General features: G+C 34.8%; 1 protein-coding gene and 1 pseudogene across 2 annotated transcripts in view; one reads left to right on the plus strand and one right to left on the minus strand.

The window, feature by feature from the left end:
- TRAPPC8 (trafficking protein particle complex subunit 8) overlaps positions 1–26,845 on the plus strand; it is an 85,001-nt gene that overhangs the window by 12,420 nt on the left and 45,736 nt on the right. Inside the window, exons 3-11 of one of the 2 annotated variants that reach the window (XM_043443873.1) lie at positions 4,634–4,723; positions 6,004–6,178; positions 8,342–8,495; positions 10,670–10,763; positions 11,405–11,661; positions 11,999–12,114; positions 12,799–12,949; positions 17,829–17,929; positions 24,057–24,162. In XM_043443873.1, the coding sequence (XP_043299808.1) occupies positions 4,634–4,723; positions 6,004–6,178; positions 8,342–8,495; positions 10,670–10,763; positions 11,405–11,661; positions 11,999–12,114; positions 12,799–12,949; positions 17,829–17,929; positions 24,057–24,162 (1,244 nt within the window). Of the gene's footprint in view, positions 1–4,633; positions 4,724–6,003; positions 6,179–8,341; positions 8,496–10,669; positions 10,764–11,401; positions 11,662–11,998; positions 12,115–12,798; positions 12,950–17,828; positions 17,930–24,056; positions 24,163–26,845 lie in introns of both variants that reach the window. The other variant, XM_043443872.1, reaches the window with a different exon arrangement.
- On the minus strand, positions 14,230–14,783 carry LOC122425364 (annotated as a pseudogene).

The following is a 26,845-nucleotide window of genomic DNA, read 5'->3' on the forward strand; positions in this document are numbered from 1 at the left end:
GTTCAGACAAGCCACATTTCAAGTGCCCAAGAGCCAAGTGTGGCTAGCGGTTACTTACCTTACTGGACTGATGACAGGGGTGAAATTGGTCATATATAGAAATCCCAGTCTTTGGGTCTTCAGATGACGGTATCTAGGACAGTTGTCTTCAAACTCAAGAGCTGATGACTGAGCAATGCATTTCTAAAAACAAAAAGAAAATACAGTATTTTCACCCAATTTAACAGGAAGGACTTAGTTTAACAGGAAGGACTTCATATAGTATTTTGAAATGCTAACCTAGACCATCCCATTTTGTTAAAGGACATGTGACCATATTCTTTGATCTTTTATGATGTTTGGGTAACAGAATTTACTTGATACAGTTTGTTTCAGGCATGTGTATGAAGGTAATTGGAAGGAATCAGATGATGTAGAAATGAAAATTCATTAACTTAATCACTGTGTTTGCTGTTTAGAAGTCTAAAGAATGAAAATGCTTTGCAGTGATGGAGCAAAATAAAATGACCTTTTTTGTTTTCAGCAAAATTTTGAGCCATCATGTTTTTCCAAAATGTTGCACCTTGGCTGTGCAAGAAAAACCAGAAACAGTGATAAACTAGAAGTTGTTAGACGTCTTTAAATCTGGAATCAGTATTTACATGGTGAATGTGTTCTAGGTTTGTGCATAATAGTTGATGGACTTTCAAAAAACAGTGCCTAATTGAGGCATATATCTTTGAAACTGGGAATAGATGGAATACAATTTGAGATTGCTTTATTAAAATTTCTAAAAAGTTTGTTTTGGTTTTATTCTTAATTCTGTGAATAATTTATAAAATGAATTAGAAACACAATAAAATATCAAGGGTCGGTTAAATCCAGATAGTAAATGCAATGACTATTTTTCTTGATATACTGAGGGTTAAAAGGAATATAGTTTCAAAACAGAATGATCTGTTTTTTAAAAAAATCTATGGTGTATGAGAAATTTAATTATTGGGCATAAGTTATCATGGCTTGCATCTCTTTAGAATACTTTGATTTTTGCTGATTTTTTTTTTTTTTGGAAAACACTTGATTACAACTGTTTGGAAACAACTCTTCAAGGATAGTTTTCAAAAAAAAAAAAGGATAGTTCTCAAGGGTGTTGTTAAAATACAAGGTTAGTGTTTCTTAGCTCTTCATATTATTTAAGATTATTTGATTTGCAAAATGCTCATAAATTTTATATAAAAGTTCTGGTTTTAGTTTTTTATAGCTTTTGTAGTCTGAGATCTTCTGAATTAAACCATATATTCTGATAATCACTGTCAAGTATTTTTGACTCGAGACTTCTTTTATTGAATTAAATAATTATACATCTAATTATCATATTTCTTTCCCTTACTTGAATATTTTCATTTGGGAAGATATTATTTTGCTACTACTGTTTATCAAAAGTTAAAGTTTTAAGTGCCAGCATTATGTGGAATTTGTAATATTTCTTAGTGCTTTTTTGTTTAGTCTGAATGGTGGTTTTCTGGTACTTTCAACGTTTGTGAATGACTAGAAAGGGAAAATAGTGATTTATGGGTGATGTTTCTGTTTAGGGTAGCCAGTCTTTTTCCCTTACAGGTTTGGGACTACTGATAGAGAGTGTTTGGTTTCAATAGAAAGAAGACGAGAGTTGCTATAGGTCTGTCTCAATGCCTGCAGCCCTTGTTAGATATGTATTTGAACACTAATAACTTTGGCTTCCCAGGTGGCACATTAGTAAAGAATCCACCTGCCAGTGCAGGAGAGACAAGAGACACAGGTTCAGTTCCTGGATCCGGAAGATCCCCTGGAGTAGGAAATGGCAACTCACTTCAGTATTCTTGCCTGGGAAATTCTGTGGATAGAGGAGCCTGGTGGGCTACAGTCCGTGGGGTCGCAAAGAGTTGTACACGACTAAGCATGCACACACAACTCTGTTTGCCAAGTTACTGGCACTAAGAAGGGAATGAAGAATAAATGGGGAGAGAGAGAGATGGCTGCCTTTTGTATGAGTGGAGGATAGAGCATTACATTTTTTTTTTTCCACTTCTTGGCTGCCGCCTTTACCTTTCTTACCAGGGGAAGAGTACATTCTACATAGAGAAACTAACTGGTAGGATATCATGGTTGCTGTTTCAGTTCCAAGCAAAGAACATGTAGAGAGGGAAAGGAATATGAGCAAAACACTGATTTCATCCCAAAATATGTACAAGAGAATTTTTAAGGGATGAGAAGTGTCACTAAATGTTAGTCTTTTGTTAACATTAAAAAAAAAAAAACAACCTTTTTTTCCCTACATGCTGCTAAAATGTTGCTTGAAAAAGCAGAAAGAGAGGGATACCCTAATCTTCTGCCATGTGAGAAAAATGGAGGAGGACTTCTTAATTAGCCCTTCAAGGAAACATGTGGCTGAAGGAAAAAGTTACCTCATCAACCTGAATGTGACCGACTTGAAGGATAAAACCCACTTCTGCCATATATTTAGAAAATTTTCCTTTGTTCCTATATTCTTTGTTGAGTACCCAGTGTTTTCTTGTACCAGTATTTAGAAAGTATTATTTCAGTTTAAGAACTCCTACATGTGTATGTGTGCTTTTTTCTTTTTGATTTTTTGTTGTTGTTGTTAGATTTTGTTATCTGGAACATACTGTTGCAGAGTCAAAACTATACAAAAAGGTACATTCACAGAGGCCTAGCTTCTGTTCAGGCCCTTCCCCTTTCTCATCTCTTCTTTCTGTTACACATGGTGGCATTTGTTAGATTCATCCTGTCTTTTCTCTTGGACAGAGTAAACTAATACATGTGTGGCTCTCTCTTTTTCCCTTTTTTTCACAAAATTGCATACTTTTCTACTGTTGTCTTTTTTCACTTAATTGATCCTGGGGGCACTTCATAGTAATCATGTGGAGATTTCCCTCTTTCTCTTAAAACTTCATAGCACATCCGGTGTGTGTCCCATAGTTTACTTAACTAGTCCCCTCCTGGTGGACATGTGCATTTTCTAGTCTTTTATTACAGGAAATGTTGCAATGAATAGTTATTTTGGAAGACCTAATTTGTTTATTCAGAACTCCCCAACCCACTGTGAAACAGACCCCTTGTCATATGTCTACAACTTACCTGTTTTTTTGTTAAATTTAAGCATTGTTGAAGCAACAAAGAAAATAGAAAAATAAAGTTGATAAAGTCATTTCCCCTATCATCTGTGGTGATTTCTTATCTAACCAAATTTTTCATTATTTATATTTTATTTTCTCTTCATTGGTACTGAGTGAAAATAAAAACTAATTTTCAAGCTAGAGACTCATTTTGACTGATTTAGGGGAAAGATATATTTACTGGTCAGTAAGAAAATTGGTTTCCTGTTGTAACAAACTAGTCTGTGTCATTCTCCAATTATGCCACTGTTCGTGTATATGTATATATATAGTACTATTTCTGGGAATGTTTTTCCTCTTCTGTAGCAAGAAAACATGAAAATTTTGTAGTACTAATCCTCCTAAACAATATGTGGGTTATTCTCATAATCCGTTTGTTGAAATTAAAGTTATTTTGTATATATGATGCCAGGTTGGATATGCTACTTGGTTAAGATGAGTAGCTTTATTATTTCAGCCTTCCCAGTTTAACGTAGTATTGCAGTGTAAAAAGAAAATATACTTGCTATGCTTTCAGTGATTATAAAAATAAAACAAAAAGTACATAAGGTTTTATAGTCAGCATAAGTAACTAGGAATAGAGTGTCCTTTTAGTAAAACTGTGATTTAGATAATCTGCTTAAATCTAATGAAATGACCAAGTTTAACAAAATTCAAGTTTTTAACAAGTTAGAATAGTTGTAATGTAAAATGCTTAGCATGGAGTGAGAGAGATTTGACATTTTAAGAATCACATGACATACATCTATACAAAAAGTAAAAATACACATCTTTGTATTTGATTGTGAGGTAAGCATGTTTTGAAATTCCATTTGAAGAGGTTTAGTTGCTGTCATACTCAGGTAATGATGTAAGGTTTATCAGCTTGACCACTATTGACATTTTGAGTGAGATAATTCTTTGCTGGTGTTGTAGTGGGATGTGTGTGTGGGGTATTGTTATCCTGTTTTCCTCAGTGTAGGATGTTCTCATTATTCCATCGTTCCTGACCTGTTTCCCTAGATGCCAGTAGCACCCCTCCTTGTCCCTATTTGTGACAACTCACAGTATCTCCAGACATTGCCAGATGTTTCCTGGGGGTCATGATTGCTCTTGGTTGAGGACCACTGTTCAGAAATAATGCCATTTATGAGAAAGAGCTACTTATAACAGCGTGACTAGTGGAAGGGAAAACTATAGTTCTAACATCTGGTTGTTCACATAGGTAATATTGAAAGCATTAATAAATAAACTGTGGTATCATTGTGTAGGTTTGGGAATAGGTCAGTTTTATTTTTGCAAGTGCATGTACTGCCATGTATGAATATATTTGTGTGTATAGCTTATGTATGTATATATATATATTAAAGCACATGTGAAAAATGCTTGTTTATTGCTAGAAATGATGTTTCATACCTTTTAGGAATATGAACTTGAAATGTGGTCTGTTGTAAACTGATTCTACTGAACAGTTTTAACTTTTTCTTTATTAATTTTAGCTACTACTCCATGGTTTGAGTCTTACAGAGAGACCTTTCTTCAGTCGATGCCAGCGTCAGATCATGAATTTCTGAACCACTATTTAGCATGTATCCTTTGACTTTTATGTTCTCTTAAAATATTTGGAAGTTACTGATGTCAGAAAGAGTTACATAAATGCAAAATTGTTGAGAGGATGGAAAAATTATTTTTTATTGAAATGCTTCAGGTTTTCTTGTTGTCCTTGTTAAATGGCATCCTAGATTCAAGACTGGTAGAACTAAGTTTTGGTTAAAAAATAAGAATACTAAGAGCCTGCTTATTTTTTGTCATCCAACTTGCATATTTCATGCTTAATGTGTTTTTAAGCTATTTTAGAAAGAAAAAATGTAAACTGTCAGTGTTAATTGCTTTTGCTGGTTGTCTCAAAATTCCCTGGTGGTTCAGACAGTAAAGAATCTGCCTGCATTGCAAGAGACCTGGGTTTGATCCCTGGATCGGGAAAATCCCCTGGAGAAGGGAATGGCTACCCACTCCAGTACTTTTGCCTGGAGAATTCCGTGGACGGAGGAGTCTGGCAAGCTACAGTCTGTGGGGTCTCAAGAGTCAGACACAACTGAGGGACTAACTCTTTTACTTTCAAAATTAACTGCTTATGCAAAAGCTCAGATTTAGAAACAGCTTTCCATCCTTTAGTAACAAGTTTTATAGCTGTTAACCTCCTTTCACAGTTATGACTTTCATTTTTTTTTTAACGTGGTTACAGAGAAAAGTTGAGAAGGGACAGAGTATGAAATTGCATCGAGATGGAAGGGAGAGGATCAAGACTCAGCAGAAGTTTTATGTTGGTAGTTGGACAGTTTTCATATTGTCCATTTTTATTTTCATAGATTTCCTTATTGTATAGATAAGTGATCTAAACAGCTGTCAGCAAGATATCTTTAGTACTTAGAACCTTGAATTATATAGAAGTGTTGAAGAAATTATTTTATGCTTGAAGGAAAACCTGTAAAAATCAGATTTTGTTTGTTTTAGCTCATAAAATACCTCCTTAAATTTACTTTTAAAGAATAATATTAAAACAAAAATAAAGAATAATATTAATTATTGGACTTCCTAGATGGCGCAATAGTAAAGAGTCCGCCTGCCAGTTCAGGAGATGCAAGAGACACAGGTTCGACCTTTGAGTCGGAAAGATTACCCTGGAGAAGGAAATGGCATCCCACTCCAGTATTCTTGCCTGGGAAATCTCATGGACAGAGGAATCTGGCGGGCTGCAGTCCACTGGGTTGCAAAGAATTGGACATGACTGAGTATGCATGCATGCAGTTTATTTTAATAGGATAATAGTTACTTGATAAGTGATAATTACCTTAATGTGGTTTACAAGGTATGTTGGTGGCATCCTCTGGTGAAGCTGAACCTGTGGAACAGTTTTCAAAATTGTCACAAGAACAGCATCGAATTCAGCACAATAATGACTATTCCTACCCCAAGTGGTTTATACCAAATACACTTAAATATTATGTACTTTTACATGATGTAAGTGCAGGAGATGAACAGAGGTAAGCTTTATTTTTTTTAATTTTAAAATATTTCCTGTCAAATGAGTTGACATTAATTTGGACATGGCTGAAGTTTTTGATACATTTTTCATCTAAGAAGGTAAAAATTTATTAATAAATTAGCTAGATCTTTTATTTGAAGTTATATTCGGCAGCTACATTATTTTATTTCATATGCTTATCCAAACTTTTCCTTCAGCATATATGTCTATTAATCTTTGTTCACGAGTGCTTGCCATTTTATATCTGTAGATCTTAGCTGTTGTTTCTTACTTTGTATATTATTATTGCTCATTATTTTCTCTTGTCCCTTTCCCAGTTTTCCTGTAACTTTTCGTTTCCTGGTTTATAGGCACTTCTTTTTTCACTCTTCACTCTCATCACTTTATATTTTTAAACTTGATGTTTTTCACAGTCTCAAAAAAAACATCCAAACACTTATTTCGTATGTCCCCTTTAATATTCGTTGTTGGTGATTTGCCATAGTCCTTTTATGTTTGGGATAAGAGAATAGCTTATCTTTAAAGATGAGTTCTTAGAAAAGTAAGATAATATTAAAACAGTTTTATGGCTTTTTCTGGCCAGTGGGAATGGGGGAGAAGATGGGACACCCAATACTTTTTTGTTAAGAGGGAAACTTAAATGTCCAAAAAAGGTTAAATGCGTTGACTTTTTGCTGCTTTGCAGTTTATTTTGATTTTTGGTTTAAGATATTGATCAAAATTAATCTTTTGTTTCAAACTGTTATTCTGTTATGTCAATGCTGTTTAGAAAATGCAGTTAAGTAATTGTTTTTTTGTCCTTGTTCTGAGCACACGCCACCGTTTTAAAATAAAAGTTTTCTCGATAAAACCAAAGAATTGTTCTGAGGATTACTAACCTTTATAATTTTTTTTGACATCATAAATAATCTGTATCTTCTTGGATAAAGTATATTATATAAATAGGAATAATTTGAACTGGCTTTTATTCGTTTCAATTGTTTGAATATGGATACCTTCCATATTAAATGGTTATAACATAGGTATTTAAGTGGTAATTAAAGTGTTAGAGCAGTGTTTTTTTTTTTAATCAGTGGTTCTTATGCTTAACAGTGTCATTGGTAAAGCAAGTAGATGTTTAGTTTATTGTACGTGAGTAAATATACATACACATATACTTTATGTGTTTATACAAATTTATAACTGTTTTACTTAACCGACCTTAATTTTACAGTGTGTAATAGGATTTAATTATTTGTTAGGTTTGTTATTTGTATAGTATTAGTATCTGCATTGAATGGGATATGTCCACATGTTTTTTGATACCAGATAGCTGATGAGTTTAGCGAGAAAAACTAATTAGGTTAGCTCTATGTTCCAAAATTTCATTTCCATTAGAATATACTATTTGATTCTTACGCTGACTTACTTGAATTGTCTTATCTCTTACCAACTAGCAAGTCCAGTTAACTAAAAGTAAGGAAATCAACTGCTTTTTGTTGCATCTGAGATTAGCTTATGGGTCCAGCTGATAATAAACTAAGCAAAAAAGTTGGATTTCTATATAATAAGTATTTTGACTGCTTTTCTTGTTTTTTTTTTCTTCTTCTAAACTGTGTTTTCTTTGGAGACTGCTTAGGGAAGGGTAAAGTGTAGCAGTAAAAGATGATTTTTTTGGGGGGATGCTATAATTATCTATTTTAGCACTTATATTTTTTGGTAAGTATCTGTTATCTAAGGCAGAATTTCCCAAAGTTATTTCCTGAAGACTAGTCCACATAGTTGAGTTTCTGATTTATAAGTTTGAACCCACTGTTTGGAAATTCACTGTACACAGTAGCAAATGGAAGACTCAGAGGTGGTCTGCTGCAAAGAAACTGGTTGGCTTGATTACTGTAGTTCCCCAAACTAGTGTGACCACTGAAACTTTCTTTTTTAATAACATGAGTATTTTTAAAAATTTATTCTATGAGACGTACTTTGGTAACTGTACTTTAAGGTGATAACCAAGCTAGCTAACTTCAGTTAGAATCATGAACTTTGTTTTAAGTTTTAAAATTATGCTACTTCTAATATCTTTTTTGGGAACTATGTTTTTCATGGTTTTTGTATTATTTTAACATCTATTATTGCCTAAGATCCTCTCTCCATTGGCTACACACTTTTCCACTTTTTATTTTAGAGCTGAGTCAATTTATGAAGAAATGAAACAGAAATACGGAACTCAGGGTTGCTATCTACTTAAAATTAATTCTCGAACATCTAATCGAACATCAGATGAACAGATACCAGATCCTTGGAGTCAGTATCTCCAGAAAAATAGTATTCAAAACCAGGTATATGTAAAAAACAACAATGAAGCAAACCACAAAAGCTGTATTTCAGTTTTATGGCTAATGGCATCACTGTAGAATTTGTAGAATTACCAGTAGTTATTTTATGGAATCTGGCTAGTTTTGATCCATTAGTATGTGAGCTCTTAATGTTTCAAAAGCTGTTTTTAACTGCAGTAATCCCTTCTGTGTATACCCTTCAGGTATAAATATCAGTGTTAATTGTTTTCTTGAAAGATGAAAAGTGGAGACTTCCCTGACAGCCCAGTGGTTAAGACTCTTGTGCCTCCACTGAGGGGGGAATTAAGATTCCACAAGGCGCATGGTGTGGCAAAAAAAGAAAGATGAAAAGTGAATTATACATTAAGAATTGAATTAGATTGACTAAACACGTATATAATAGAATTTTTGGCTTGCACATTAAATTCATTATGAATGCTTACAGTCAATTCTTTATTATCCACATGCTCTGGGGGTTGCCTTCCTTCATTTTCAACATGCTGTTCTTATGGCCACCTTTTAGAGCTCATACTTTTTAGGTGGGTGGGCTTTTTTCCCTAACTTTCCTTTGATTTCCTTTTCTTTTGAATTTCCAGGAAGTTTTGTTTCTTCCTAATCAACTCTTCTAATGTTGATTTCTAGACTAATGTTGGCTGGTGTGTGGTGGGTGTAAAGTTTCACGTTCTGTCCAACTTTTAAGATAGAATTTTATGCCACTTGGTACTGGTCAAATGCCAAGTTATATGCTTAATTCAGATAATCAAGAGTTGACTGTTTTTTGTTTAGAAGGAAGATTTCCAAAGTAAATGGAAAATATATTTATATTTTGTATAATTAAGCTATATTATATATTTATGTGATACTATTTTAAGAAATATGAATTAGAAAGTATGTACATTTTGATGTTCTAATAGAAATATTGTTTAATAATCTGTTTATTTGCCTTTTTTTGTCTTACATATGAAATTTTAAATCACTTTAGATTTAAAATTTTACTCACTTTAATATTGAGATGATTGTTGACCTTCTTTAAGATAATGCTGGGGAAGAATGTTTGAGAGAAAAAGAACCAGTTGGAGGTAGAAGAGCTTTTAAATGGTGTTTCAGGGCCATACCCAGAATAGGAATAGTATTGAAATACTCAGTTTAGAATCTAACCATCTAAGGTTGGGAAAGGGAACATAATAGGTCAGATTGTGCAGTTGGAGAACTTTTAACAGAAGACAGAGCTATAGATATTCTACAGCTTAGAATTCTAGAAGTCCAGGATTGGAGGATAGTTTAAAGGTTGTCAGACCCAGTCGTCATTCTGATGCTTTAATTTCCTTTAAATCTGTGAGTGACCTCATCTGTTGAAAGTACTCACTGTCTTTTTAGGTGACCTGCTCCATGCTTAAGCAGCTTGAGGATCAACCAAAATTTTTCTTCTTTTACTTGTACTCAATCCTATTGGGACCATGTCAGTTTTTCATTAAGATGACTTTCAGAATATAGAACATAACTCTCATGTCTTTTAAAATATTTTTCTAGGCTAAATATACCATTTTTTCAGCTCTTAACTGTTTTTAGGCAATTTCTTGTCCTGATCACCTTCCCCTTATTAAGTTCTAGGTTATATATTTTTCTCAAAGTCTGGCACTCAGAATAATACCTCATGGTATTAGTGGGCTCATGGAGTAGTATGGACATTGTTTTTTTGGTGGCTGAAACAATACCCTTTGTACAAGTAAACATTGCATTGGATATTTTTCCAAAACTTCTGTTTTCAGAATTCATTCCAGCCTATTAATACTGCGTCCATGAGCCCGCGGATTCCATACCATCCTTTTTTACCCCTGCTGACTCCAGTAGTCCATCTGTCTTGCCATTCTTCCTTACATAGTTGCACATACAGGGATTCATATAGGCCTGTGCATATCACATATAAACATAAACTGAGATAGAAGTAACTTGAATTCTGAAGAATTAGGGTAGTTTGCATGTGAAACAATATAAGGATATAATAAGTGTGGATTTAAGTGATAGAATATGATACATGGAAGAAGTTAAGAATTTGGAGGATTAGAAATTTTTTGCTGTAGGAAAAAAAATGAGGTTTATTATAGTTGATAAATTTGGTAATATCTTAAACATGATTAAGTATAATCGTTAACACTTTTTGTATTTTATTTTGATAGGAATCATATGAAGATGGCCCTTGTACTATAACTTCAAATAAGAATTCCGATAGTAACTTGCTTTCATTGGATGGATTAGATAACGAAGTCAAAGGTCTTGATATACTTTCTCTTAAGTTTGTCTTTTGATTGAAAATAGCACTCTTGTTAAAGCATGCTAATCTTTATATATAAAAGATGGGGGAAATTTTCATAGTGAAAAGAGATAATGGACAGATTAGCTTTTCCTCTGAAGATTTTATTGAGTTATTTGAGTTTGATGTTTTTTGATGTTTAAAAATTTGTTTTATAAGAGTAATAAGTCAAACTTCATAAAAATTTTTTTGGTAGAAAGCAAAGGATGGTATGATATGTAGCATTAATTATTCCCCCATTCACGTAATTTTGAGAGTTTTATTTTTGTATTTTAAATTACAGTTTAGATAGTGATAGCTTTAAAATTTTTTTGTTATAATTTTTTTCATTGGTTAGTTATGCTATTTAAAAATAATTTTTGTATTTTAACACTATTTTTCTTCGTTTATTTACATGAATTAAAAGTTTTCTATTACATATACTATGTATTAACCCAAGTCCTGATTTTAGGGGGAAACTTGAATGCTGTTGTCTTAGACTTCTAAGACATACAGTAAGAGAAAGGGTTCCAATACTGTTTCTTTTCTTTAGCAGTATGGTAGTAATGCCGCAATTTTCTGTTGCTTTCTGAGAGTAAAAGAAAGATCTGTTTCTCAGTAGATGGCTTACCAAATAACTTTAGAGCTCACCCGCTTCAACTGGACCCCGCCAGTGACTCCTCTAACAGCACTGATGGCCCAGATCATGTCAAATCCGCCTCGTCTTTACACGAAGCAAAGAAAGCAAATGCGGGAATTATCCATGGTGCATGTTTAACCCTTACTGATCATGATAGAATTCGACAGTTTATACAAGAGTTCACATTTCGGGGCCTTTTGCCACATATAGAGAAAACGATTCGGCAATTAAATGATCAGGTAAGACTTAATTATTTGCATTAGTATTTTTTAAAATTTCAGGAAATAATAAACTTGAAAATATAGTAGTATAAGTTAAAGAGTTTATGTTTTTATTTTAAAAATAGACCAATATTAGAATTTATTAACTTATTATCAGTGATGAAATTCTAGTAAATCCTAGAAGAGGCTTATTTATTTTTACTAGGGATTTTGGGTGATTTTCTTTAAATCATTGTTATTAAAGTGCACATTTGCTTACTCTTAAAACTTTTTAGTTATTTAGAATTTTTTGTTTTCTATGTAAGTAAAGAATACTAAACTCATGTTTGTCAACATATTTCATTTGTTTTCTTAGCTAATATCAAGAAAAGGTTTGAGTCGATCTCTATTTTCTGCAACTAAAAAATGGTTTAGTGGCAGTAAAGTTCCAGAAAAGAGCATTAATGAGCTAAAAAATACATCTGGATTGCTGTGAGTAAAATATTACTGTTTTTAGTTTCCCTGTATTTAACTCTGATTAGTGTTTAACTAATGATGTTCTGCAAAAAATGACTATATCTATAGTTTATTAGTTTCATTTTGGTCAGAACTCCAGTAGATAAGAACAGTGACCATAAATAAGTTATATTAAATAAAAAAAAAAAACTATAAGTAATTCCATATCTAAAAATAAACAAGATCACAGGGAGGTCACATTATTTTGGGTCTGTTTTCCTTAAAAAGATAAGGGTTGGATTAGGTATTCACTGATAACTCTTCTTTATTAAAGTACTGAGGTCTAGTAATTCTAAGACATAACATCTATTTAGAAATTTTGTCTAAAATCTGGTTTTAAGGGGAAATAAAATTCATTTTAGATTTTTTTTTGACTGTACATAAAGGTGAGTCACCTGGAATTGATCATTTGCTTCCTAATTTGACCATGGGGAAAGTGCTTGCCTTCTGAGAAGTTCTCAATATAGGGATATAAATTATATAGATACAGGTGTAACAGTCTGTTTCCAAATATCTTTGAGAAATTCTGCCTGAATTTTTATAAGACAGAATCAGATTTTCCTGTGTTTTGGACAGTTGGGCATCTTTTTAGACATTTTGTAATATTTAATGGCTGAGAGGGCATAGATGCTGAATTCCTTTCTTGTGTTGTACCTACAGGTATCCACCAGAAGCGCCAGAACTTCAGATCAGGAAGATGGCTGACTTGTGCTTTTTGGTGCAGCACTATGACTTGGCGTACAGCTGTTATCATACTGCAAAGAAAGATTTCCTTAATGATCAAGCAATGCTTTATGCAGCTGGTGCCTTGGTTGGTATTCTGTAGTACTATAATCTCTTGTTTCTGCTACCATGAATGACTTAGAAATTTTTTTTATGAAATGGCAAGTGGAATTTTCCCTAGGGATAAAGTTGTACTCAAAGAGCACATAATGCTTTACAGCTTTTGAATTAATTGATGATAACTTGATGGATTTCTCTTAAATTAGTATCTTCAAACATGGTCATACATGAGGGTTTCTTAGATTTGATTAGTACTTTCTATTTAATTTGAACTACAGTTTGTACTGTATTTCCAGGATAAGAACTTCTCGTTTTTAGAGGATTCTTTTTTTTTCCTCTTCAAAAATGTTTTAAAATTGTTTGAAATTTTTTTTCTGATCTAAGACTGTTTATTGGTTAAGAACATGTACTTTGGTGTGCAACAAACTTTCATCTTAGGCAAGTTACTGAACATCTCTAAGCCTTAGTTTTCTCATCTGTAGAATGTGAATCCTAAATATGGTTAGATAAGGTACAAGGTTTGTAAAGTGCCTGGCACACTACCTTATATTTAGGCTTGTCAGTAGGCATTGGCAATGTTAGTTTTGTAATTGATATAAAACCTAGGTATTTCAGAAAGAATTTTCTGTGTTGCCTTATAAACTTCTAATGTAATTGAAAAGTTGTCACAAATATGTTTGTAATGTGCTTTCTGTGCTTAGAAAAGTGTAAACTAGCATTGTTACTTTCTACATGGTCTATTTATTTAAACAACAGGACACGTGACTTAAAGGGAAACTAGGATTCATTTCTTTTAGGGTAATTTATCCCACATAAGGACAGATTGCCCTGCATGTAACAGCTACATACAGAAAAGTTACAAAATTGTTCTTGGTTTTAAATGATAAATGAAAAACATTAAAATTTTCCAATTGGATATGGTATGCAAGGATTTTTATGTCCTTTTTGTATTAGAACAAAGTGAGTTGCTGGAATATAAAAATAAGAGCTGAAAGAGTATGCCACTAAATGGAGAAAAGAGAAAGGGATATTTTCAGAGAACCAGTATTTTTCCCCATCTCATCCCCATTTGATGTTGAACAAAGCATACCATTGGCCATTTGGTTTTAAAAAAAAATGCTGTGTGCTTGTGCACATACACCAGTTACTTTATGTTCAGTTAAAGAATGGGGAAGGGGAAAAGGAAAGAACAGAGAAACTGTACTGTAGTAGTCAGGATGTGGTGGAACCAAATTGCAGCTTCCTAACTGAGAATGTCTTCTTGGTCTGGAGGAATAGAATTCTGGAGTTAAGTAGCAGGTTCCCTTTTTAGTAGAAACCTCTTGTCTGCCACTGGAACACATCAGTTGTATCTTCAGCCTCCATTTTCAACTGTGCAGGTGTGTCTGTTTCATGGATTGGCATCCAGACAAACGGGAATCTGGTCTGCCTCGTTGACAAAGCCTGTTGTTCACAGTAGGCTTCCATTAGTTTACTAAGTAGTGTGTGCCTCTTGATCTTAAACTGCGTCACAGAACCCTCTGTCCTGCCCCCTTCAAATTAATAGGATTATCACTCTCAGTCTTGACTCCTCCCTTGGGCTTTTCATTGGCCGTGCCATGTGCAGGAGTCTCCTCAGCTGTTGCTTCCAAAAAGAGGTACCAGGTCCACACCAAAGGGGCATACGAGCGAGTGGCAGAAGGAGGTGGCGGCAGAGGTGGCGGAGGCAGAGGGCACACGTCGTGTGCTCGCTTCCCCACGCTGCGTGCCTCTGTAGTCTTCTTAAAAACGTGTAAGCTATAAACAGTGTGAAGAATAAAAATACATGAGAACTCTACTTCATTGATAATTATCATGTAGATAACCTGTTTAATAACTGCCATCTATTTTGTATTTATTTTAATACTGTATATATAAAAATAAGATAGTCATTTTAAAAAGTAAAGCTAAAATAGCAAAAAGTCATCTAACTTTTAAAAAATCTTCAGGAACTGAAAATGTTGATGAATGAAAGTATTTGAAAAAAAAAAAAAAGTATTTGAAAAAGTATTTGAATTGTCCTTGGTTAGACAACCTCTGGTGTATGGTTAACTAACATAAGCTAATAGAAAATCACAAACACTTAAATGTTATTTCATCAATACTTTATAATGTAAGTTCATAATTACAAAATTATGCATAATGTATCTGAAAATTGAAAGTTTGAGAAAACCTTATGGCAGAAAATTTGTATGATATTATGGTATTTAAGCTTTTTCATTTCTGTCTACGATCTGATTAATACTGCATTTAAACCATTTAGATGGAGGCAAATTAGTGGCATATCGGGCATATTAGTAGAGGCATATGAAGGGAAAATAACTGAACACTGGAAAGAAAAGGCATAGCTGCTGTAACGTATGCACACCTAAAAATCGTTGTAGTCTATGATTACCTTAAAATAATAAGCCTTTAGAGAAAAACTGGTCTGGTAGAGTCCTCTAAAAGCTATGTATCTTTGTAACCAGAGCATGAGGTGTTGTGTGAGACAGCTTAGCATAGTGGAGGTTATCCCAAGAAATAAAAAAAGTACACAAAACCAGTTTGTGAACCCTGGGGTGGAGAAAAGAACTCGTAACCAGTGGCGTTGTCCTGAAGGTAAGCATGGAAAGAAGTGCAGCCTGCCTTGAGCAAGAGCTGTGCAAGGCTGGGAGTATACATCTCCAGAGAGACGCCCCCTGCCCTCAGGCACACACACTTACAAAGAGTAGGCATTCAGTTTTTATTTCTTAAAGCACAGATTACAAAAGCTCCTGCTTGGGCAAGAGCTAAGTTCAGAGCTTTTTCCTTTCCTGCTGAAGGTTATAATTCTTATTTGCTATTTTTGATCCCCTTGCCTAAGAAAAACTATTTTGAATGAGTAAAAATTCTGTTTGTACTGATACCACTTTCCTATTTAGCATTCACATAGTAGATAATTGATCACAGACTATACTGCCTGTCTTTTTTGATGAAAATTAAGATACTTAATTATTTTAACTATAAAGTTAAAAGTTACATCACAGCAAAACCAATAAAAAAATTTTGGAGAAATACTGTTTATTTTGTAGTTTAATTTGTCATAACTAGCTGAAGGTTAAGTAGGTCACTCCAGTTCTTGACGAAAGTCTTTGTAAAATGTGTTAACCTGTTATTGTATACTGTAAGAAATGATTTAATGGTTGATTATTGAATATCCTGCAGTTACTTGGGGTGATCATTCTGAATGTTTCATTGTATCCTTAGAAATTGTTAGCTTGTATGTATATTGATTTGTAATTTCTTGCAGAATTAAATTTGAAAGTAACTTAGAATTTGAAGCTTATTTTTCTTACAGGATTTTTTCCTTTGTACACTTTTATTGATGTGTGTATGTATGTATGTGTGTGTGTATATATATGTAGTATATATAGTAGTATAATGCCTATGTAGCAAATATAATGTATTTTTATATAGTATTATACAATATATGTGGGGCTTCCCTGGTGACTCAGATGGTTAAGAATCTGCCTGCAATTCAGGAGACCTGGGTTCGAGGTTGGGAAGATCCCCTAGAGAAGGGAATGACTTACCCACTCCAGTATTCTTGCCTCAAGAATTCCATGGACAGAGAAGTCTGGTGGGCTACAGTCCATGGGATCTCCAAAAAGTCAGGCATGACTGAGCGACTCACGTTTCCACTTTCGTGCTCTATATGTAATGTGTTTTAGTTTTTTTGTGTAATGTAGAACCCTCTGTATATTCATTATATGTATTAGTTAAAATATAAGCTGGTTAAGAAAACATGATGTTTCAGAGCTATAGAAAATTTTGTCACTTGGAGATCACATATTCAGTTGCTTCAGTAAATTTTTGCACTGGATGCTGAGGATACAGATACTCTGAAACAGGTAGGGTTCGTACTGTCATGGAACTTAACTAGGCTGTCAGGTTAAAGGCTTTAATCATCCCAGTTTTTTACCCCATAATTTATTTTTGTGTTTTTTTCCTCTATTTTAAAAACTATTGCAGAAAAGTGTTTATTCATCCTATAAGTAGGTTGGCATTAGCAAATTTCCCCCAATTTATGGAAGTTTCATTTATTTCTAGTTAGATTTTTATTAAAAGTTGGTGTATATGAGACTACAAGTATGAATGTAATACAGTATTTTACTAAGAGTCCAAAACCTTCATTTTTATCTTCATTTCTTTCTCTTTTTTGGCTGCACAGTGAGGCATGCAGGATCCCAGTTCCCTACTAGGGATGGAACCCGTGCCTCCTGCATTGGGAGCATGGAGTCTTAACCACTGGACTGCCAGGGAAGCCCCTCATCTTCATTTTTATATCCTTTAGCACCATTGTATATTATTTGAGTTATTGACAATGGAATGGGTCTTTGAAGGAAGAAGTCCTAAGAAGTTGAAAGATCAGTTTCAGAAATGGTTTTTGTGTCTTCTGATATAGAACATGAACCATAGAGTTTGTAAGAGGTGAAAGGTATATAGTACAAGTTGTTGTGAGCTCTGTTTTCAGATATTGAAGCCAATAAATTGGAAACAGATGTACTTTGTTTCTCTGTCTATGGTTCTATCATTGGTTTGTTCTCTACTCTCTAAGGAATAGGCAATAATGAGGAGGTGGCAGCAGAAATCTTACTTGATAGTTACAGACCATGACCGAAAGTGTTTACTAGGTCTTCTTGAAAAAAACTCATTTAAATAATGAATGACCGACTTTGGAATGTGATTGGAGAACTGTAAAACTGAAAGCATATAAACATAATTATTTCCAAGTCTGCATTAGGCTATCAAATTTATATGTGACTACATAAAAAAACTCAGTGAACTGCATTCCTATTTTTAGACTCTGAATGCTAAACTGACTACAAGAATTTTCTTGTTTTGAAATACTGTAATGTCTTTTCCTCTAGGAAATGGCAGCTGTGTCAGCTTTTCTTCAGCCAGGAGCACCCAGGCCATACCCTGCACATTATATGGATACAGCAATTCAGACATACAGGGATATCTGCAAGTAAGTGACTAGAATATTTATGTTCTATCCCTTTAGAGATAAACTTGACATTTATATTGTTATTAGATATAAGTGGTTCTTTGTTTTTTTATGTTTTAATCTAAAGCTCCCATATCAAGTTAATATATAGATGAGGAGGTCATTTTTACTACATTTCCCTTTCCTGGAAGGATTTGTAGTTAGGAATTAGTTATATGTAAGTTGAACTTACTTGTTTCATTGAGGGCGATTTGTATTTTGAGAACATTTTTAACTTTAACTACTGTCAAGCCAGGAGTTAGCTAGTTTGAACTTTCCTTGTTAAATAGGCAGATACAGAGAGTTAGATAATGGTCTCGGGAAGAAAAAGAGAAACGTTTTGTACATGTAGTGAGTTCTGTTGAAACTCCTTGGAAGTCAGAACTCACCACCTGTAAAGGAGACTATTAAAGTTGGTCCAGAGAAGGTTTCATGGTATGTTTGAAGAATAGACCTTGAAAGAAAGGTGGTTGGGATTTGAGAACCATAAAGATATTTCAGGAATTTTGGTTGGCAGCAACAGTATTTTGGATGTAACACTACTGGAGAAAAGGAAGAGAGCCCAGGCTAGATTAGAGGGTTTTGTGTATATGGAAAGGTGTTTTGAGAGAAATCAGTGTGGCAGAGCATTAATTCTCATTTATTACTATTTTTAATCTGTAGTTAAGCTTTATGTTTAATAAATGGGGAGTTACTGAATATTTGAGTAGAGCTTTGACATGGTTGTTTTTCAGAAAGATTAATACTAGCCTTTTCTATGTAGAATGGAAAAATTAAAAGATGAGGATACAAAGGCAGTTTTGTCTGCTATAGTGTTGAAGTAGTAGTAGTAGTCATAATAATGTGTTTAGAATACAGCACTAGTAATAAAGATTAACACTGATATAGCACTGTGCCAAAGTAATTTATTTGCTCATTTATTTTTTACAACAAACATATGAAATGGTGGATACTATTATTACTGCATTCTACAGGCAAGGAAATTGAAACATAAGAGTTTAACTTGCTGGAATGGGTGAATTTAACTCAGATGACCATTATATCTACTATTGTGGGCAAGAATCTCTTTGAAGAAATGGAGTAAAACTTCACAGTCAACAAAAGAGTCTGAAATGCAGTATTTGGATGCAATCTCAAAAACAACAGAGTGATCTCTGTTCGTTTCCAAGGCAAACCATTCAATATCACGGTAATCTAAGTCTATGCCCCAACCAGTAATGGTGAAGAAGCTGAAGTTGAATGGTTCTATGAAGACCTACAAGACCTTTGAACTAACACCCAAAAAAGATGTCCTTTTCATTATATGGGACTGGAATGCAAAAGTAGGAAGTCAAGAAACACCTGGAGTAACAGGCAGATTTGGCCTTGGAGTACGGAATGAAGTAGGTCAAAGGCCAACAGAGTTTTGCCAAGAGAACACACTGGTCAGAGCAAACACCCTCTTCCAACAACACAAGAGAAGACTCTACACATGGACATCACCAGATGGTCAACACCGAAATCAGATCGATTATATTCTTCGCAGCCAAAGGTGGAGAAACTCTGTACAGTCAGCAAAAACAAGACCGGGAGCTGACTATGGCTCAGATCATGAACTCCTTATTGCCAAATTTGGACTTAAATTGAAGAAAGTAGGGAAAACCACTAGACCATTCAGGTATGACCTAAATCAAATCCCTTACGATTATACAGTGCAAGTGACAAATAGACTTAAAGGATTAGATCTGATAGAGTGCCTGAAGGACTATGGACGGAGGTTCATGACATTGTATAGGAGACAGGGATCACGACCATCTCCAAGAAAAAGAAATGCAAAAAAGCAAAATGGCTGTCTGAGGAGGCCTTACAAATAGCTGTGAAAAGAAGAGAAGTGAAAAACAAAGGAGAAAAGGAAAGATATACCCATATGAATGCAGAGTTCCAAAGAATAGCAAGGAGAGATAAGAAAGTCTACTTCAGTGATCAGTGCAAAGAAATAGAAGAAAAGAACAGAATGATAAAGACTAGAGATCTCAAGAAAATTAGAGATACCAAGGGAACATTTCATGCAAAGATGGGCTCAGTAAAGGACAGAAATGGTATGGACCTAACAGCTATTAAGAAGAGGTGGCAAGAATACACAGAAGAACTATATAAAAAAGATCTTCATCACCCAGATAATCATGATGGTATGATCACTCACCTAGAGCCAAACATCCTGGAATGCGAAGTCAAGTGGGCCTTAGGAAGCATCACTTTGAACAAAGCTAGTTTCAAATCCTAAAAGATGATGCTGTGAAAGTGCTATACTCAGTATGCCAGCAAATTTGGAAAACTCAGCAGTGGCCACAGGACTGGAAAAGGTTAGTTTTCATGGCAATGCCAAAGAATGCTCAAAATACTGCATGGTTGCACTCATCTCACACGCTAGTAAAGTATTGCTCAAAATTCTCCAAGCCAAGCTTCAACAGTATGTGAACCATGAACTTCAAGCTGGTTTTAGAAAAGGCAGAGGAACCAGAGATCAAATTGCCAACATCCACTGGATCATTGAAAAAGCAAGAGAGTTTTAGAAAAACATCTATTTCTGCTTTATTGACTATGCCAAAGCCTTTGACTGTGTGGATCACCACAAACTGTGGAAAATTCTTAAAGAGATGGGAATACCAGACCACCTGACCTGCCTATTGAGAAATCTGTGTGCAAGTCAGGAAGAAGCAGTTAGAACTGGACATGGAATGACAGACTGGTTCCAAATTGGGAAAGGAGTACATCAAGGCTGTATACTGTCACCCTGCTTATTTAACTTATATGCAAAGTACATCATGAGAAACGCTGGGCTGGATGAAGCTCAAGCTGGAATCAAGATTGCTGAGAGAAATATCAATAACCTCAGATATGCAGATGACACCACCCTTATGGTAGAAAGTGAAGGGGAAATAAAAATCCTCTTGATGAAAGTGAAAGAGGAGAGTGGAAAAAGTTGGCTTAAAGCTCAACATTCAGAAAACTAAGATCATGGCATCTGGTCCCATCACTTCATGGCAAATAGATGGGGAAACAGTAGAAACAGTGATAGACTTTATTTTTTGGGGCTCCAAAATCACTGCAGATGGTGATTGCAGCCGTGAAGTTAAAAGACACCTACTCCTTGGAAGGAAAGTTATGACCAACTTAGATAGCATATTAAAAAGCAGAGACATTACTTTGCCAACAAAGGTCCGTCGAGTCAAGGCTATGGTTTTTCCAGTGGTCATATATGGATGTGAGAGTTGGACTATAAAGAAAGCTGAGCGCCAAAGAATCGATGCTTTTGAACTGTGGTGTTGGAGAAGACTCTTGAGAGTCCCTTGGACTGCAAGGAGACCCAACCAGTCCATCCTAATGGAGATCAGTCCTGAATATTCATTGGAAGTTCTGATGCTGACGCTGAAACTCCAATACTTGGGCCACACAGTGCAAAGAACTGACTGATTGGAAAAGACCCTGATGCTGGGAAAGATTGAAGGTGGGAGGAGAAGGGGACAACAGAGGATGAGATGGTTGGATGGCATTACTGACTCAATGGACATAAGTGTGGATAAGCTCTGGGAGTTGGTGATGGACAGGGAGGCCTGGCACGCTGCAGTCCATGGGGTCACAAAGAGTCAGAGACGACTGAGTGAGTGAACTGAACTGAAGGGCATGCATTTAATAAATGGTTGAGCCAGTATCAAATCCTGCCCTTTTTATTATTGTTTGAAACTATATTGGAAGTTTCTGGCAGAAGAAACAGCCTTCCGTCAAAGAGGAACCTTCAAAGAAGTCTGAAAAAAAGTTTCAAAAGATAGAAGAACTATGAGAGGGAGGCAGTAAGGAAGCCAGAAGTCCTTTAAAGTCCTTTCTCCGCAAAGGGCTAAAGTTCTCATAAACTCTTCTCTCTGAGAAGATTTTCCTTGTCTTCATGAAGCCCAGAGCTTTTGCAGAGAGATTCACATTCAAGACAAAAGTGAAAATATCCATTGACCCCGATAGCTATATGGCAGTCTGGTTTTTTCCTCCTGTTCACAACAGACTGTATGCTTTTTCTAAATACACTCTTAACTGTCATGCATTTACTGTATAATCTTCCTTCTAAGTTACCATGTTTGGTAAGGTTTATCATAAACGTAATAGATATTTGGGGATATACTACATTAGTTACACATAGCAATTTTAAGAATCTCCCCAATCTGAGAAATATTAAAATATAAATAAATTTTCTTAAAATACAGGAAATAGAGTATACTTTAGCTGTGCCCTTAGAATGCCATGCCCCACTTTTTAACTGATGTAGTCCTATTTATCTGGATAAATTTCTTATGAAGCTTTCCCTTCCCTCCTTTATCTCTCATATCGTAATAAAGATCAGTTGTACTCTTCATTATCTGTTTTATGTCAGTTTCTGCTTTTAAATAGGGATTGTGTTTTAGAAACGGCTTGAATCTGTAGCACTTCCACTGCTTGACACAATGAGTTTAAAATGTTGCTTAAAGACTCAGTAAAGTCCTAGACTTGTAGTAGCCTTGTCACTTCGTAACTGGTCATATGGGGGAACATGTGAAGACAAAAAACAATTACGTTAAGATTTATAAAGTTTATTAAAGATTCTTTAAGAACTGAGCTTATTTGAGCATGTTGTAGTATATGTAAATTGTTGTTGTTTAGTTGCTAAGTCATGTCCGACTCTTTGTGACCCCATGGACTGTAGCCCACCAGGCACCTCTGTCCATGGGATTTCCCAGGAAAGAATACTTAATTGGGTTGCTATTTCCTTCTCTAGGGGATCTTCCCAGCTCAGGGATCAAACCCGTGTCTCCTATGTCTTCTGTATTGGCAGGTAGATTCTTTACCACTGAGCCACCTGGGAAGCCCAAAGCACTCTCAGATAGTCATAAATACCAACCCTCTAAAAAAAATCATGGTTTGTAGAAAGTTTATGGCAGATGACTACAGTAATTTTGGAAGCAATGAACTGTATTTTAAAAGTATAACTGTTCAGAATGGCCTTCAAGTTAGTGATCCTTGGTTGTAATTTTAAGGCCAAGCGGTATTTTCATATAAGGATTAGAAAGTAAAATGAGAACTTTGCTGCTTCAGTTGACCCTTGAACAAAATGGGTTTGAACTCTGCGGGTCCAACTTATATGTGAATTTTTTCACAAAATATGTACTACAGTACTACACAATCCTAGGTTGGTTGAATCCATGGATATGTAACCGTGGGTACTGAGGGCCAGCCGCGTAATTTTGACTACACTGAGTGGTCAGCAACCCCACTCCCTGAGTTGTTCTAGAGTCAGCTGTATTTCTGAACAAAAGGATTCCATCTTGAAATTTCTCAGTTTTCATTTACTTTTATTCAAGAATAAATAATCCAGTTCTAGATTTTTGATGGTAGAAGTCCATGAGAAAAATCAACTGATTTCATATTTTCAAAAAGAAGATTTTGGTCAGGAACAGCTAGATAGCACTAGCTCCTCGATATCTCCAGGTGAAACATCTCAGTAGTACTACCAGAGAGAAAATGTCTCATTATTCCCAAAAGTAGTCAGTAAAATGAAATACACTGTAAACCAGAGTTTACAGTAAGGAAAGAAAAGAAATCTGGACGAAATGTTTACCTTCCTTTATGTCTGAAAGCAGGTTTTGTTTACTAACTGCTGGTTCCAGTTATGTTCTAGCATTTTTCATATAGGAAATGTGACTTTTTATTGTGTTCTTTTTTTTTCTCTAAACATTTATTTATTTATTTAACTGTGCCAGGTTTTGGTTGTGGCACGTGGCATCTTTAGTTGAGACATGTGAGGTCTAGTTCTCTGACCAAGGATCAAACCTGGGCCCCCTGCATTGGGAGTGCAGTATCTTAGCCACTGGACCACCAGGGAAGTCTCCTTATATTGTATTCTTACTGCAAAATTATACACTGATAAAAAGTTTTGATGAGTTAAGAGATTCTTTGAAGTTGTTTTATTTAACCGTTTTTGGTAAGTGGAAAACAGGGATATGGATTTCTTTTAGAATTGGAAAGTTTTGTTGAATTCATGGTTACTGTGATGTACTAAAATATTATTCTAGTGCTAATTATATTTTTCTTGACTTTTTTTCTTTAGGAATATGGTATTGGCTGAAAGATGTGTATTGCTTAGTGCTGAAATCTTAAAAAGCCAAGGCAAATATTCAGAGGCTGCAGCTCTCCTAATACGGTTGACCAGTGAGGTACTATAACTGTGTAGTACTTGTTTTAATTAGTATTGTTTCATATTTTTAAAAAAGCATTTTCTTTTTTCTTGAGAAGGGTATGCAGAACAAAATTAAAGGGGCATCTCTTTTTTGGAATTTATAACCTGGCTACTTTAGTAATTTGTAGAATTAATTTTAAATGCAATGTTTTGTAAACAGGATTTATTTTATTTACACATTTTATGTCTACATGATTATTAACCACAGCCATGCATTGTATGTCTTCTGTGAATTAGGTTTTGACTTATGGATAACAGTATTTAAAGCAGCATGCATATGTATCATTCCTGATGTAAAATCGATACTTAAAAATATTCAGGAATTTTTAATTTTGTTTTCATTCATATGAACTTGTTAAATCATCCTAAGCATTTTAAAAATTCTATATTATGAATATTTCAGAAGGAGGAAAAACCTGCTCATAGCTGCTTTTTAAGGTTTCCAACAGACATTAAGTTGCATTAACTATAGGCTTGTAAAGAATGGCAGTAATATGATTAAAGACATGTTTTTTTAGATGAGTGCTCAAGAACAGAAAAAACAGACACGTTTGTTTGCCCATTAAATATTAACTTACCCTAGGGTTTTAATCCTTGGACCGTTGTACCTTTTTACTTTTGTGTAATCTATTTACAGTTACGATTTTCACTCTCAAATCTCTCCAGCCCTGGAGCTTTAGATTTGAATGACCAACTGCCTTTTTTTTTTTTTTTTAATTAATTTATTTATTTTTTATTTATTTTTTTTATTAGTTGGAGGCTAATTACTTCACAACAGTTCAGTGGGTTTTGTCATACATTGATATGAATCAGCCATAGATTTACACGTATTCCCCATCCCGATCCCCCCTCCCACCACCAACTGCCTTTTAGACTCACCTACTCGAGTGTTTCCAGTGCACCTTTGAGTTCACATATCAATAACTAAACTTAATACTTTGTAGATCATGATCTTAAATTGTAGCCAACCAGCTCCTAATTTGCTCAAGGCAGAAACTATTTGAGATGCTTCTGTAGTCTTCTATACTGTTAGTGACATAGAGGATTTTTTAACTTCTTAAATATGTGTTCTTTTTATAACTTCAAATATTTCACTTATCTTTCTCTTCTTAAAATCCCTCCTGTTACTATCCTAGTTCGTGTCCTTAATGTCCTTCTCCTGGACTTTGTCCCATTTCATCTTTTCTTCACCTCAGTTCAGTGGTTCCGATAGCAATTAGATCCTTCAGATGGTACCCAGGTTGTCCTCAGTGTGTCTGTCCTGCCCTCTTATATGCTGTGAGACCTGACATATCATATATTGAAAATTTATGTTTAAGCTGTTAGCTTCTTGAGGATAGGAAACTGTTGTTTCAACTTTGTTTTTCCCTAGTGGCCAACACTGGGCTTGACACATGGTATATGGTTTACAGATGTTTGTTGAGCTGAACCATTAACTATTCTAAAAAGGTTTCTTTAGGATACAACTAAGTAGGCTAAGGGATGAAAATAAAAATATTTTATAATTGATACTGTGTGGACAGTGACCAATATGAACAGTTGTCAGACATAAACTGTTTGGTAGAGTTGAGTATAGGCTCTTGAGTGTGTTGATGTTCTCTCTTTTAATAAATAATCTTAACTTAGGTTTGAATATGTTGGCTATGTTTTTCAGCCTAGGAATTATCCGTGACTGTAAAAGGAGTTTATGGTTTAGAAGCTTGGAATAAAATTTCTTTTATTAGAGCAGATTCTTGCATTTCATTGTAACATTATTTTCTTTCACTGTTTTTTCTTTCAAACTTTTTTTTTAACCCTTTTTCAAACCTGGATGATTTATTTTGTTATGAAATTCTAGAAAATTTATCATTGTCTTTTAGTGCTTTGGGGTGAAAGATGGGGGTGAATGTATTTCCCTCGAAGTTGTGCTTTTTAGTGGCCTTTTCTACTGTGCTTTTCAGGTATTTCTTTGAAGTAACTTGAAAGTAGAGACTGCTAGGCATAATGTGTCTAAGATTATTAAATTTTAGCTAATAATTTACATTTATTGTGCTTTTGTTTACTGGAAAAGCTGTATAAAATGACAAGTCCGTTTATCCTGAGGATAGAGAACTGAGTCACACAGTCTTGACACTCAGGAATTGTTTTTCCTAGTTTTTTGTTAATACCATCATAGCCCTTGACAGCTGTGATGCCTTGGTGAAAAGAGTTGAGCTTTGAGTTTGTTGTTTGCACTGTAAGTGTAGGGGCAAGTGGATCTTACTCTTGTGTCGTGCCCTGGGATTTTCAGCATGGCAGAGCAAATAGAGCTTCATGATAAAACATGTCCCATTGATCAGCACATAGGTAGTATGTCTAAATTTGGTGCTTTAAAGCATGATGCTTTCCCCCTACTTGTGTCTGTATTTCTGTGTTGAACATTTATTCTGGTCATATGATGCTTTTTGTGTGTTACTCCATTCAAATACAAATAGATCAGCTTATCAGAGGTATTGTAATAGCAGCAATTTGCTGTAAGTTTCTCCAGCTTGGGAGGAACTGTTCTGTTCCTGTGGTAAGTTGGTCAGCTGTTAGCACCTTTCCTATTAATTTCACAGTTATGCAAGGGAAAAAAATCTTAGTGCCATGCCATCCTTGAGATCTGATTCAGTGAGGTTTGTACAGCTGTGGTCTTCATCAGC

The sequence above is a fragment of the Cervus canadensis genome, chromosome 23 (assembly GCF_019320065.1).
Source record: "Cervus canadensis isolate Bull #8, Minnesota chromosome 23, ASM1932006v1, whole genome shotgun sequence".
Taxonomy (NCBI): Eukaryota; Metazoa; Chordata; class Mammalia; order Artiodactyla; family Cervidae; genus Cervus; species Cervus canadensis.